Source organism: Malus sylvestris, chromosome 9, assembly GCF_916048215.2.
Source record: "Malus sylvestris chromosome 9, drMalSylv7.2, whole genome shotgun sequence".
NCBI lineage: Eukaryota > Viridiplantae > Streptophyta > Magnoliopsida > Rosales > Rosaceae > Malus > Malus sylvestris.
The window spans coordinates 30975394-30991539 of record NC_062268.1 but is presented as its reverse complement, the minus strand read 5'-3'; the positions used below and the strand labels follow the sequence as shown (position 1 = coordinate 30991539).

Genomic DNA, 16146 nt, shown 5'->3' with positions numbered 1-16146 from the left:
ATTGTTTTAGTGCTTCGAAAACAACAACAACAACAACAACAACAAAGCCTTTTCCCACTAAGTGGGGTCGGCTATATGAATCCTAGAACGCCATTGCGCTCGGTTTTGTGTCATGTCCTCCGTTAGATCCAAGTACTCAAGTCTTTTCTTAGGGTCTCTTCCAAAGTTTTCCTAGGTCTTCCTCTACCCCTTCGGCCCTGAACCTCTGTCCCGTAGTCACATTTTCGAACCGGAGCGTCAATAGGCCTTCTTTGCACATGTCCAAACCACCGGAACCGATTTTCTCTCATATTTCCTTCAATTTTGGCTACTCCTACTTTACCTCGGATATCCTCATTCCCAATCTTATCCTTTCTCGTGTGTCCATACATCCCACGAAGCATCCTCATCTCCGCTACACCCATTTTGTGTACGTGTTGATGCTTCACCGCCCAACATTCTGTGCCATACAACATCGCTGGCCTTATTGCCGTCCTATAAAATAAAATTTTCCCTTGAGCTTCAGTGGCCTACGACGGTCACACAACACGCCGGATGCACTCTTACACTTCATCCATCCAGCTTGTATTCTATGGTTGAGATCTCCATCTAATTCTCCGTTCTCTTGCAAGATAGATCCTAGGTAGCGAAAACGGTCACTTTTTGTGATCTTTGCTAGATTGCTCCGGTCATTAGTGAGGATAAGTATATAAATGGATAGAGATAGGAAAGCAAACACAAGATGTACGTGGTTCACCCAGATTGGCTACGTCCACGGAATAGAGGAGTTCTCATTAATTGTGAAGGGTTTACACAAGTACATAGGTTCAAGCTCTCCTTTAGTGAGTACAAGTGAAAGATTTAGTACAAATGACATTAGGAAATATTGTGGGAGAATGATCTCGTAACCACGAAACTTCTAAGTACAGGAGTGTGGTATCGTCTTGACTTTCCTTATCTGTCTCATAGGTAGATGTGACATCTTCTCTGGAAGTACTCTTCCTCCATCCAGGGGTGGTATCTGTAACTGGTGGAGATGCACAAGGTAATGTATCAATGTCACTTGAAGCTTACTTGTAGTTTCAGGCTTGGTCAAGCGCGATACAAACCATGTAGTAGGAGTCCCCCAAGTCGCCGAGCTAGGGGATCTGCTGAAAGAGGTGACAGACAAGGTAAGCAATCAGAGCTCTGGCTGATTGTTCACATTCTCCCTATCTTGCAGGCAGCATGAAGGATAAAGAGAAGAAAAATGAGAAGAGATGATATGGGATACTTTTGCTTTAGAAGAAGTAACTTTCCACAGGCTTATTCTTGAACTGGGCTGGAAGGTTTTATGGTTTCCTCCAGAGTATAAGGCCGACTGAAGAATTTGAGGGTCAAAACAAGTCCATCAAATCTAGAGTACGTTCGACCCTGCTGATATGGGATACTTTTGCTTTTGACAGAGTAGTGGATGTATCGGCACGTGTGCTGTTACGCTTGTCTCCACATGCTTCCCTGTATCCTTCTCACTTGCCCTATCTGTTACTCAGGCAGATGCGGTATCTTCCCTGGAAGCATAAGATGTTGAAGATGAGTACTCGAGAGCAATGCCAGGTAAGTAATCAGGTAAGGGGTTCCAGGCAGTCAGTTCCTGGCTGGAAGCTTGATTCCAAGTGCTGATTGATTGCTCTCTTTCTCCTTGTCTTGCAGGTAAGAACAAGGCCAAAGGAAAAGACGGGGAAAAGCATGATATGGGATACTCTTGCTTTTAACCCTGATGATATGAGATATTCTTGCTCTAGTATAGCTTGTTTACAGAGGTATTATCGGGGGGAAAGAAAGCTGAATATTTCGAAAGGCTTCGTTGGGAGTGCCCTCTCATATAAGAAGAAGGGTTGAGCATTTTTGCAGGTCTGCCTGTCCGTTGGGGATGGAGGTCGACATATATAGGAGTCTCCCTAACATCAAGTAATAATGTTATTCCTTTACCCTGCTTGGTCATAGCACGGTAGTAGGAGCTGCCAGCTTCACAAGTTTTAACTCTGTCAGAGCACTTTGAAAAAGTGGTCTGTGGTATCTGGAAAGCTGATGTTGCGTGTGAAGATTACAGACAAGCTTTATCCAAGGAGATCCAGCTCTTGAAGTTGGGAAAGTGGTGCCTCTTCGGTTTTCGAACAAGCAATCCTGTCGGGGATCCGGCTCTCGAGATTCGGAGAACGATGCCTCTTCGATTTTTGAGAAAGCAATCCTGCTGGGGGTCTGGCTCTCAAGATTCGGAGAGCGGTGTCTTCGATTTTTGAGAAAGTAATCATGTTGGAAGTCTGGCTCTCAAGATTCGGAGGGCGGTGCCTCTTCGATTTTGGAGCAAGCAATCTTGTTGGGAGTGTTTTCTCGAATGTGAGGAAAGGTTGGTCATGTTTGCTAGTCTACCTTGCCATGCCACGAAGCACAGAGGTTGACACACAGGGACTTTCCAATTATCCAGCAGTGGTACTGTTCCTTTACCCTCTCTTCGATTTTTGAGAAAGTAATCATGTTAGGAGTCTGGCTCTCGAGATTCGGAGGGCGGTGCCTCTTCGATTTTGGAGCAAGCAATCTTGTTGGGAGTGTTTTCTCGAATGTGAGTAAAGGTTGGGCATGTTTGCTAGTCTACCTTGCCACGAAGCACAGAGGTTGACACACAGGGACTTTCCAATTATCCAGCAGTGTTACTGTTCCTTTACCCTCTCTTCGATTTTTGAGAAAGTAATCGTGTTGAGAGTCTGGCTCTCGAGATTCGGAGGGCGGTGCCTCTTCGATTTTGGAGCAAGCAATCTTGTTGAGAGTGTTTTCTCGAATGTGAGTAAAGGTTGGGCATGTTTGCTAGTCTATCTTGCCACGAAGCACAGAGGTTGACACACCGGGACTTTCCAATTATCCAGCAGTGGTACTGTTCCTTTACCCTTGTGGGTAATAATATGGTAGCTAGACCTTCAAAATTTATGTGTCTAAACTTTGCTAGTGTTGTTTCTTTGCTATTCTTTTACCCTTCTTGGTCAGAGCGATGTAGTGGGAGCTGCAAGCTTCACGTGTCTCAACTTTGTCAGAGAACTTTGGCAAAGTTATATGTGGTTTTCTACTTCGCCAGAAATCTTCGACAAAATGCCCATAATTTCCGCAAAGCTGAGTGTGCGTGTGACAGGTGCTGACAAGGCTGGAAAAGTAGGTGCCTCTTCGATTTCTGAGATCGGCCCTCGTGGTCTCTGAGAAGCCCAGCTTTTGAGAAAGCAAGCCTCTTCGATTTCTGAGATCGGCCTTCGTGGTCTTTGAGCAGCCCAGCTTTTGAGAAAGCAAACGCCTCTTCGATTTCTGAGATCGACCCTCGTGGTCTCTGAGCAGCCCAGCTTTTGAGAAAGCAAACGCTTCTTCGATTTCTGAGCAGGCGCCTCTTCGATTTCTGAAGCTTCGTCGAGTGCAGATTTTTATAGGGGCTGACATTAAGTTCCAAAGCACACTTGAATATCCACCAGTATAAGCTCCATTCTTGCACTTCTAAGATCTTGATTTGTCCGACCTCTTCTCTCTTCAACACCTTTGAAAATGTCTGGCCCTTCCGACCATCGTTTTGACTTGAACCTTGTTGAAGAGGCAGCCCCGCCTTCTCCAGACAACATATGGCGCCCATCCTTCGTCTCCCCTACTGGTCCTCTTACCGTTGGGGATTCCGTGATGAAGAATGATATGACCGCTGCGGTAGTGGCCAGGAACCTTCTCACTCCCAAAGATAACAGACTACTTTCCAAACGGTCTGATGAGTTGGCTGTTAAGGATTCTCTGGCTCTTAGTGTTCAGTGTGCAGGTTCTGTGTCTAATATGGCCCAACGCCTATTTGCTCGAACCCGCCAAGTTGAATCATTGGCGGCTGAATTGATGAGTCTCAAATAGGATATTAGAGGGCTCAAGCATGAGAATAAACAATTGCACCGGCTCGCACATGACTATGCTACAAACATGAAGATGAAGCTTGACCAGATGAAGGAATCTGATGGTCAGGTTTTACTTGATCATCAGAGATTTGTGGGTTTGTTCCAAAGGCATTTATTGCCTTCGTCTTCTGGGGCTGTACCGCGTAATGAAGCTCCAAATGATCGACCTCTGATGCCTCCTCCTTCTAGGGTTCTGTCCAGTACTGAGGCTCCGAATGATCCCCCTCCGGTGCCTTCTCTTTCTGGGGCTCTACCGACTGCTTGAGACTTCTCCTAAGCAACCTTTGTGAAGGCTCCCTCTTGTTTGTTTATTTTGACTCAAGTATATGTACATATTTGTAACTTATCGGGGATATCAATAAATAAGTTTTCCTTCATTTCAACGTATTGTGTTAAATACACCAAAGCCTTCTTCGCTAAGTTCTTTGAATTTTCTTTTGTTGAAGCTTGTATTGTGAGTGGAGCATGTAGGTTGAGGTAGTGTTCCCTTAATTTCCCGAGTGAGGAAAACTTCTCGGTTGGAGACTTGGAAAATCCAAGTCACTGAGTGGGATCGGCTATATGAATCTTAGAACGCCATTGTGTTCTGTCCTATGTCATGTCCTCCGTTAGATCCAAGTACTCTAAGTCTTTTCTTAGGGTCTCTTCCAAAGTTTTCCTAGGTCTTCCTCTACCCCTTCGGCCCTGAACCTCTGTCCCATAGTCGCATCTTCTAATCGGAGCGTCAGTAGGCCTTCTTTGCACATGTCCAAACCACCGTAACCGATTTTCTCTCATCTTTCCTTCAATTTCGGCTACTCCTACTTTACCCCGGATATCCTCATTCCTAATCTTATCATTTCTCGTGTGCCCACACATCCAACGAAGCATCATCATCTCCGCTACACCCATTTTGTGTACGTGTTGATGCTTCACCGCCCAACATTCTGTGCCATACAGCATCGCCGGCCTTATTGCCGTCCTATAAAATTTTCCCTTGAGCTTCAGTGGCATACGACGGTCACACAACACGCCGGATGCATTCTTCCACTTCATCCATCCAGCTTGTATTCTATGGTTGAGATCTCCATCTAATTCTCCGTTCTTTTGCAAGATAGATCCTAGGTAACGAAAACGGTCGCTCTTTGGTATTTCTTGATCTCCGATCCTCACCCCTAACTCGTTTTGGCCTCCATTTGCACTGAACTTGCACTCCATATATTCTGTCTTTGATCGGCTTAGGCGAAGACCTTTAGATTCCAACACTTCTCTCCAAAGGTTAAGCTTTACATTTACCCCTTCCTGAGTTTCATCTATCAACACTATATCGTCTGTGAAAAGCATACACCAAGGAATATCATCTTGAATATGTCCTGTTAACTCATCCATTACCAACGCAAAAAGGTAAGGACTTAAGGATGAGCCTTGATGTAATCCTACAGTTATGTGAAAGCTTTCGGTTTGTCCTTCATGAGTTCTTACGGCAGTCTTTGCTCCTTCATACATATCCTGTATAGCTTGGATATATGCTACTCGTACTCCTTTCTTCTCTAAAATCCTCCAAAGAATGTCTCTTGGGACCCTATCATACGCTTTTTCCAAATCTATAAAGACCATGTGTAAATCCTTTTTCCCATCTCTATATCTTTCCATCAATCTTCGTAAGAGATAGATTGCCTCCATGGTTGAGCGCCCTGGCATGAACCCGAATTGGTTGTCCGAAACCCGTGTCTCTTGCCTCAATCTATGCTCAATGACTCTCTCCCAGAGCTTCATTGTATGACTCATTAGCTTAATACCCCTATAGTTCATGCAATTTTGTACATCGCCCTTATTCTTGTAGATAGGCACCAAAGTGCTCGTTCGCCACTCATTTGGCATCTTCTTCGTTTTCAAAATCCTATTGAAAAAGTCAGTGAGCCATGTTATACCTGTCTCTCCCAAAACTTTCCACACTTCGATTGGTATATCGTCTGGGCCTACTGCTTTTCTATGCTGCATCTTCTTCAAAGCTACAACCACTTCTTCCTTCCGGATTCTACGATAAAAAGAGTAGTTTCTGCACTCTTCTGAGTTACTCAACTCCCCTAAAGAAGCACTCCTTTCATGTCCTTCATTGAAAAGATTATGAAAATAACCTTTCCATCTGTCTTTAACCGCGTTCTCTGTAGCAAGAACCTTTTCATCCTCATCCTTGATGCACCTCACTTGGTTTAGGTCCCTTGTCTTCTTTTCCCTTGCTCTAGCTAGTTTATAGATATCCAACTCTCATTCTTTGGTATCTAGTCGCTTATACATATCGTCATAAGCCGCTAACTTAGCTTCTCTCACAGCTGTCTTCGCCTCTTGCTTCGCTTTTCTATACCTTTCACCATTTTCATCGGTCCTATCCTTGTATAAAGCTTTACAACATTCCTTCTTAGCCTTCACCTTTGTTTGTACCTCCTCATTCCACCACCAAGATTTCTTTTGGTGTGGGGCAAAACCCTTGGACTCTCCTAATACCTCTTTTGCTACTTTTCAGATACAACTAGCCATGGAATCCCACATTTGGTTAGCTTCCCCCTCTCTATCCCACACACACTGGGTGATTACTTTCTCTTTGAAGATGGCTTGTTTTTCTTCTTTTAGATTCCACCATCTAGTCCTTGGGCACTTCCAAGTCTTGTTCTTTTTTCTCACTCTTTTGATATATACATCCATCACCAACAAGCGATGTTGATTAGCCACGCTCTCATGTGGTATAACTTTGCAATCCTTACAAGTTATACGATCCCCTTTCCTCATTAGGAGAAAATCTATTTGTGTTTTTGACGACCCACTCTTGTAGGTGATCACATGTTCTTCTCTCTTCTTAAAGAAGGTGTTGGCTAAGAAGAGATCATATGCCATTGCAAAATCCAAGATAGCTTCCCCATCCTCGTTTCTCTCCCCAAAACCATGGCCACCATGAAAACCTCCATAGTTGCCTGTCTCCCTGCCCACGTGTCCATTTAAATCTCCTCCTATAAATAACTTCTCCGTCTGAGCAATTCCTTGCACCAAGTCTCCAAGGTCTTCCCAAAATTTCTCCTTCGAACTCGTATCCAACCCTACTTGAGGTGCGTACGCACTAATCACATTGATAAGTTCTTGTCCTATTACAATCTTGATTGCCATGATTCTATCTCCTACCCTCTTGACATCTACAACATCTTGTGTCAAGGTCTTGTCCACGATGATGCCAACACCGTTTCTCGTTCTATTTGTGCCCGAATACCATAGTTTAAACCCTGAATTTTCTAGATCCTTTGCCTTACGCCCAACCCACTTAGTTTCTTGTAGGCACATAATATTTATCCTTCTCCTCACCATAACTTCTACTACTTCCATAGATTTTCCCGTCAAGGTTCCTATATTCCACGTTCCTAAACGCATTTTGCTCTCTTGAACTCTACCCTTCTGTCCTAGCTTCTTCACCCTTCCCTGTCTAATAGGATCAAAGTACTTCTTTTGTGTGTCCCGTGTAAAGTTGATAGGAGCATATGCTCCCAAACAACTTTGAGTGGAGTCGTTCGAAAAGAAGTTTCTATAGCCCCCTTGCTCATTTAACACTGCATCAGGATGCCGATGGAGATACAGCGACCCTTGCTCACTTATCACTGTGCTCGGGCCACACAGCGTGCCACTTACGGGTGACACCCTAGCTTTAGTGCGATTTCGTTCTGGATTCATTTTCATAAGGATTCGACGTAATCATGGAGTGCCGGTTGTCGACTACCTAACGCCCTCCCCCTCCTCCTTTATCCGGGCTTGGGACCGGCAATGTAAGATAAACTTACACGGCGGAGTTAGTGCTTCGAAAAAAAAAAAAAAAAAAAAAAAAAAAAAAAAAAAAAAAAAACCTTAGATTGTTTTAAATAGAATTTGAGATTCAACTGGTCCTATAATTTCATGAGTAACAGCTTTTGTTTGGCTAGTGACATTGACCTGCAAATTATAATATTTTACTTGCACTTTAAAATATGGAGGGCGTACATAAATTTTTAGTAGAAAATAGAATGTGAAAACACTCAATAGATAACAAGCCATATATAAACAACAATTTTCAATTTTCTTTACTGGTTGCCTTCAATATATAAGGAGAAAGGTTAACTAGTAGAGAAACTATATTTATAAACTAAATTGCATTATCAATTAAGTGTTGATTAACGTATTTATTTTTTATTGGATTATCACTTTATAAATAGAATATGTTTATTATCGCTTAAGTAAAATTGAAAAAATAAAATTTATTAAAAAATAAAAAAATAAAAAATAAAAAAAATAAAAAAATAAAAACCAAAAAAGCCAGCATACCTCTCCACCCAACCCGACCACGTTAGCCATAGGACTTCGTCGTCAGAACCTAGTGGCGGACCCATGATATGAATGTTTAGGGCTCCCAGTGTTAAATACAAGTTTTTTAGATAGGAACAAAACTCGAAGAACGCAATAAAAAATCAGCTTATTCACTCGGTGGGCTTGTTGTGCACATGTCAATAGATATTGAGCAATATGATGAGTGATATAGAGAAAATTTGTCGAATGTTGTCGACGCAATATGTCCAGACATACCTAGCATGCATTGCATCAAACATTTAGTAAGCACAAAAGGGATTCGTATCAAACGTTCGAAGGATCCTCAAAAATACTTTCACATGTATATTTTCCGAACTTGGTTGGTCCTGGGACTTTCTTGGTCCCTATTTCCATCTGCCCCTGCCGACACCCTCTTTCGTCCTCACCGCTGAGCTATTGCATCTCCTCATCACACCCCTTTCTCTTTCTTTCTTTTAAAGTTGACAGCATTAGATTAGAAGGTTAAGTGTCTGGGACATGTGTCAAAATATTAGAATTGGCGTTTCTTTTTCTTTTCTTTTTTTCCAATTTTTTTCTTTTACAAATAACAGGTACATAACATTTGTAGCCTCCCCTTAACCCTAAAGTCTTACTAACAATTATCGCTATGTGAAGGCAAGTTTCTTAAGATTGGACCTAAAAAAATTATAACTTATTACAATGTAAAGTTTATTCTGATATATAAATGCCCCAAGTTGAGGCAAAAAAATTTTGACTAGATGAGGTTAGTTTCGCTTAGGGAGGTTTTACTGTATTACATTATTCTTCGTTAATTTTCTCATTGAAGCAACAACTTTTTTCCTTCAACGAGCAGAAAACAAGGACGATTCGAAACTCTCATGCCGGTAAGAAGCTTGTATTCTTTTTACTTATCATTAGATGCAATTTTCAGATAGATAACAACTGTTGAACTAAAAACTTATAATCCATTCATCATGCAGGCGCAGGTGGAGCTTTAACTGGCGATATAAAATATAAACAGAATCCGTCAAGATTCGTAAAAACAAGCTTGGAAGCAAAGGCAGTGTTCCTGTCAGTTTGAATCGTGGTATTTCTCTACAAATATGTACACCGGCAGGAATAAGCTCCAAACGTCCGAGTAACCTTTGCATTCAAAACACACTTTTGAAGAGCTTGGAGGAAGAATCAACAAATGCACAAAACTATCTCCTTCCAGATTCTAAATCTTCCAATGCCGAACCAGAATCACGTGCTAATGTTAACCCCATACATCCATGGATGCTTGTTTCGTCTACCTGATTCCCAACCCAAGAATCTCTGACCTGCACATTGCTCGCATTTACCGTGCTGGTAACCTGTGTCCCTGAACGTGACTCCTCCAACACCTGGAAGTAAGCATACGGGCCCCAACCTACAAATGGATGTATAGAAAATCAGATGCTATAAAAACACACCTTGAAAAATTACTAAAACAATTCGAAAGAAGGCCTATGTTCATTAGCACTGCTTCGATACATAACAGACAGGCATGCACCGCTTCAATACAAAGCAGACAGGCATGTCCGACCAAGGAAGAGCGAAACACTAATTCAGTGAAACAAGATCTATGTTAATTTGGTAGATACAAATGGAAATTCTCTTAAAACATCAAGCCAAATTAGAAAATTAACATGAAGAAATTGGACTGTTGATTCCAAATTACATACATTTACGTCACCCACTGTATTCTTTTACAAACTTCCACAAGCACAAGCGCGCACATATCAAAACATATGCCACAGAGAGATATTATGTGCAAAATATTTCACTAGTCGTAGAGGACACAAAAGGAGCACCGTCATTGATAAGCAAAGAAAAAGTAAGACCAGACCATTGCAATTACAATAAACCAAGTTAGTCAACAAAGAAGAAACACCACAAATATGATTCTACGAAAATGTAACTTAATGTCACAACACCAAAAAAGCAACATCTCTAGAAAATATTTCCCCATGACAAAAACAACCGTATAGAATTTGCTTGGTACCATACCTTGGGCATGATATGGGGGTGGAAAGAACTGCAAATAGCAAAATGTAGCAACCGTAAGCCCTGCAAAAATGATTCCCTGATTGTTACTTACAAATAAGGTTCAGCAAGTTGTTTAGTTACCATTCATTATGACACAAACCTAGAAGACCTCCAGCAAATACATCTTGCCAGTGGTGCCAGTAGTCATCGACTCGAGAAATTCCGACAAGTGATGCAACAAGTAGTGGAAAAATAACAATGCAAAGTTTTGCAACATGGCCTTTGCGATCAAATACTTGTATTTTTCCTGACAAATACAGAGAGAGAAATCCAAGACCAGCAAAGGACCCTGCATATTCAATCCAAATTTCCTCGATGTTAAAAAGTCTGCAACAGATTGAGGTAAATATAGTGCTTGTGTGACATTACCGACGAAGTTGTTCACATGTAAATTATATTCAGTGAATACTGGACACTGCAGTGCTGCTTACATGAAGTATGGCCACTTGGAAAACTCTTGTGCCCCTCCTTTATAACACTCTTCACACCATTGCATACAACATTTCCCCATTCATCATACACCTGAGGAAAAACTAGTTATTAACTTCGACTTCCAATGGAATCATGTACGAATAATCGAAAAGAACACTGCCCTCGAATTACAATCTAAAATAACTGTGAATCAAGAATGCCGTACATCCTTCCCATCTGGAAAACAACGCCAAAAGAAGTCTGGTCGGGGTCGACCAACTGCATCTTTTATAGCAGCTGTAAGAACCCCTGTTATCAGGACAGAGAACAATAGACCTGCAGTAACAACTTTTAACCGTCAGGTTGTATTTCTTCAGTGAATGTCGTATATATTTAAATATTCTTCGTAAAATCAGTAGTCGGAAAACTGATCACCTAGTATGGCATGGTGAAGGTCATAGACATCTCTCCTGCGGAAATAGACAACAACAAAAATTGCAATGGGCAGTGCAACTGCATACATCTAAGCATCCAAGGAGAGGAGGCAAGAGAGGGGGGCATCACAAATCACATCAATTCAGAATTCAAGTAATGTATTTGTAAACATGGTCTCATTAGATTAGAACAGAATGGTAACAACTTACAGGGACGGCCCAAACAGGTACTGTGTTAGTTTTCAAGGGATATTTAAGATCAGTCATCATGTCTTTTCCTACGAAGCGATAAAATGGATGAATCACATTAAGGATGACAACTATCAACCCAAGAAGCATCAGTATCACCCAATCATGCATGTGTGTCCTTGCAAGTGTCACTCCATGGGACCTTACGGTATGCGAACCAAGCTGAACTGCCTGCATTTTGTTCTGCTCATGAAAATAGACATCAATGTGTACTCCTTACAGTGCGTCGGCATAACAAAAAGACATCGATGGCCACAAAAAAAGAGAGAAGATTCCAAAGAAAATACTTTTTATCACATTTTATATAAAAGAACTACCAAATTCTTTTATCAGTTAACCAAATAGTAATAATAATACTAGATATGTCCAGTATAGACATGTTTTCACAAGATAACAGCATTGTGAGAAAAAATTGTAATAAGCTACGATAAAAGGTAAGTAAAAGAAAATAATTATAGGACCCACAATAAACACAATGAAAAGGACACCGATACAGAAGAGAGGACAAATCAAGACGGTAATTCTGTGTGCAATAAAGGTGAATGCTAATAAGGAATAACAGCCACAGGAAATAACCAAAACATTATGAATAACCAGTGAGTGAGCTGTGTTGCATTCGTTGGTAAATTCTTCAACAAAATGCAATTGTAACCCGCAATCATGACAAGCAATCTCTATGTAAGCTTAAAGCAATGACTATCCGTCAAGGTCTGTCAGAATCCAGAGACAGAAATACATGCACTGGATGCTTGTCTCATTAAATAGTATTGGCTGCTTTTGCTGATTTTACATCTTATAAATGCTTATGAAATTATAAGATCAATAACCAATACCAGACATGTGAAGGAAAAGTTATATTCAGCGTTGGATACAATTTTTGTCATATTTTTTTTTTTTTTTTTTTTTTTTTTTTTTTTGTCAAATGTCTGATTATTGTTTGGTTCAACTTTTCATGTGTGACAAGAAAAGTACCACCTTATGATTTGAAGAATTTTTTTTTTCATAAAAAAATTTCCGTATTGGACGCCTTAGATCGCAACACTTGTATCTAATCATTTTGTCAACCATTTGGATGTTCACAGAGAAATATTTACTTATTTTCTTTCTGTTACAAAATGTAAGTAAAGAAGAAATTTGGTTAACAAGCTATGGCTTTGTACCAGCCATACAGATCTGCATTAATTCAAAAAGTACAGATAAAAATGAGCATGCCCTTGTGTTTGAACATTTAGATGTATGAGACCCCCTATGTCTGTGCAAGAGCATTCTATTTACATCTGTCTGCATAAATGATGAGGTCCCAGCATTTCATTTGGTACATCAACGTTCATATAAATATTACTTTTGACACCAAATTGGAACACAGTGATGTTGAGGGACTACGGGGCCTATTATTTGAGCTGAGAGACCAAACTGTAACTCAAGATTCAGGGACCATTGATACAAACAAGAATACTTTTCTGTCAAATCGGTTGGCCAAAATGGCACATGCTAGATAGGTAGAAGGGTGAAAATCTAATTCTCTGATTTTTAGCTCTCTGCTATTGCTGATGATGTTCAGAGCAAGCAAAGGGGATTTCATCTAGAAATTGGGTATTTCTGAAAGGAAATTTTAGAAACTTAGGATATTTTTGAAATTTTACAATGGAAGGAATGGCTAAAACATATTGTTAAATTACTCCTTTACCCTTCCATATGACTAAAAACCAAGTTGACGGAACTGGTACTTCGGAATATGTCACAAACATCACTAACTATTGTTCAAACTGAAACTACAGGAATAAAAATGAAACTAGGATAGTACTACATGGACCAAAAGTATAATTTAGCCTTTACATATTAATGGACAAAACTCTAATTATATTAGCCTAAGATATAGGCCATGCTCATTTCTCCATGAATTCAGCAAAAGAAAAGAAATACCTCATCCTCCCTGTGTTCTATCAATGGTAAGTGAATGGGTGTGAACAAATCAGTATTAACCACAGAAATCTCCGGCTTCTTGCTTGACACACCCTAGATAACCCCAAAAAAAAAAAAAAAAGAAAAGAAATCAATCTTCAGGGGTTAAATTCACTAAGGGCACCAGTTACATTAGACTTAATCACAAATTCATAAGTTGTGTTTGTAACTCCACGCCAGTTGTATGTATACCATTAACTGGATTTGAACATTGTAGATTCTGGGCCTGAAGCTTTTATGGAATCAGCAGAGCAAAACTGCCATTAACCCTAACTACATATTAACTGTACACCTTGCTACAATATCCCTCTATCACCTAGACAAACACTATGAAACCTAAAAATGGATTCATTTATTAAGAATGTAAATGTTTGAATCATGTGTCATGTGTGACTTCGTTTGTGTGTTACTTTGTGTGTGACTTCGTTTGTGTGTGATGAGAGATACTAGCATTCAGAAAAAGAAAAGCATGTATTTGGTAACCCAGCAATAGAAAAAGTGACAAAGCATACAAGCTCACAATCTTTAGTTCAACCGAATCACCCAACATTTTATGATGCTCTATTGGTGGATGCACTTTAGGAAAACCAATCACCTATGTTGACCCAAACAATAAAACTATACAAAGTATTATATCTATGGTCCATATATCAGTATCTTTAGATCCTAAGCTTCTAAAATATTTATCTTCGACTAAAATTCCAATCAGTAACTGATCGTGCCAACACAGGGCACACCAAACGGTATACCAATATGTTTTCTTGCTGGAATCTAGTGTGCAATATCAGAGGCACAAAAAGTACTGCTCCAAAGGGTGAGGGGAAACGGAACAAAAATTTGATTAATAAGAAGTTCCTTTGAACAGCTGAAGGAGTGAGAAGACACGGCAAAAACAATCTTCTCAAGCATACACAAAGAACATAAGGAATGAGGATGCAGTTCACAACAACATTTAAGAAGCAGCTTCCCAGGCTTCGAAAATCCAATACACCAACCTTACATAAATAAACCTAACGTACAAGAGTTAGTAAATTTAGCCCCACAAAATGAGCTGGAGCAGTGAAAAAGTAAGGGCCCGTTTGGTATCCTTCTTGGATTCAGTTTTGTTTTGTTTTTGAAACGAATGAGTACTACGACTATGTATTTAGTTGCGTTCTTCATTTTTGAAAACCATAAATCATTTTCAAACTGAATACCAAACAACCCCTTAATGATTTTGGTCAGTGAATCTAGACTTTTGACTTCGAAGAAGATAGCGGGAGAGGTGAGGAAGAGATCCTAGTAAAAAACTAGTCCGACTATACAATCTTTTCCTTCTTTTCTTCTCCCTTTTCTGTTGAGTTTAAATGATAATTCTAATAGATTAAATCATTCTATCAGCCAACAATAAGTATCCATGATTGTCTCAGATCTAGGCTTAAACCCCATTTCATGTCAAGCAGTAATGATTCTCATGAACAAGAACAATTCAAGATTCTACAATTTTAGGAAAAAATCAAGTTTCTAATATCCAAAATTCTCAAGATTCTAAATTTCTTCAACTTTTGTCTCCAAAATCAACTTTTTTTCTTTTGCATCTATTAACAGTTATATAGTACAAAGATGGCACAAACCCATCACCTACATACATACAAGCATACATATACATATATAATTGCGGAAACTGAAGTATCACACAGTAACTTGAGGCAAAACAAGAAATCATCCAAAACGACAGTGAATTACAACAAAAAGGGCCAAAAACCACCTGGAATTTACCCACATGCTTCCGAAATATGCATCGGATATTACAAGCTTAAATCTAGTAAAATACACAGAAAGAAGAGAAACCCACTGACCTGAAAGACGACGCCTCTCAAGTTTTTGAGACGAGAAAGCAATCCAATATCCCACCAAGGCATTGTACCAAACTTAACCAAGAGCTTCGATCCAATACCAACTGTTTCTGGTTTCAGAATTTATTCGTGGAATGAAATGTGGAGGCGATAGCGACAGTGGCCGTGGCACTGTTGACTTAGACGGGGTGGGAAACTTCCTAATTTTGTCTACTCTCTAGAGTGGTTCATCTCAACAAAATTAAAAAACAAAATAACCAAGAAAAGCAAAAGGAGTTTTAATGAAAAGTTATTCTCCCAACTTTTTATTCACAAAAAAAAAAATATCTATTAACTTTATTTAATAAAAAATATTTAAACTTTAATTAAAAGAATTTTTTTTAATAACAAACAATATTATCTAAACTAAGTGGTTAGGGGAGTAAGTCAAACCTCACAATGGATTAGCAATATGTGATTCAAATTCGTCATTGACGAGAATCGAATATAAGACCTATTACTTACAAGTGAAGAATAACATCACTAAACCGTAGTACTTAGTAGCCAATGAAAAAAACTTAAACTTTGGGATGTGATATCCACACACCCTATTTTACTTCTCACACACCTTTTAAATTTTCGATCGTCGGATCAGATGAATTGAAGAAGATCAACATACAAAAATTATCAATAAGTGTGTAAGAAGTAAAATAGAGTATGTGGATAGCACATCCCCACACTTTAATGAAAAAAATTTAAATTTTAGTGGAAATGACAAAAAGTCCCATCACACAGACTCTATTTCTCTAGAATTTGAATCACATCATTGTTAATCTATTGTGAGATTAAACTTGCCATCTCCCTCTCAGTGTAAATAATATCGTTTTTTCAAAATAAAAAATAATAATAATAAAAACTCTATTTCTCTCTCTCTCTCTCTCTCTCTCTCTCTCTCTCACT

The 16146-nt window shown here is 39.6% G+C and overlaps 1 protein-coding gene across 4 annotated transcripts; it reads right to left on the bottom strand.

The window, feature by feature from the left end:
• Positions 1-9235: 9235 nt before the first annotated feature.
• LOC126583201 (lipid phosphate phosphatase 2-like) lies at positions 9236-15446 on the bottom strand. 4 transcript variants are annotated; one of them, XM_050247518.1, is made up of 9 exons: positions 15211-15446; positions 13334-13426; positions 11372-11593; positions 11163-11250; positions 10954-11075; positions 10748-10838; positions 10417-10605; positions 10278-10337; positions 9236-9657 (listed from the first exon to the last, which is right to left on the bottom strand). In XM_050247518.1, the coding sequence occupies exons 1-9, from the start codon at positions 15271-15273 to the stop codon at positions 9449-9451; spliced, it is 1137 nt and encodes a 378-aa protein (XP_050103475.1). In that variant the 5' UTR covers positions 15274-15446; the 3' UTR covers positions 9236-9448. The 4 variants fall into 4 exon arrangements, with proteins under 4 accessions (XP_050103475.1, XP_050103477.1, XP_050103478.1 ...); XM_050247520.1 differs by having other exon boundaries at positions 10954-11063; positions 15211-15445; XM_050247521.1 differs by lacking the exon at positions 13334-13426 and having other exon boundaries at positions 15211-15444.
• Positions 15447-16146: the final 700 nt, after the last annotated feature.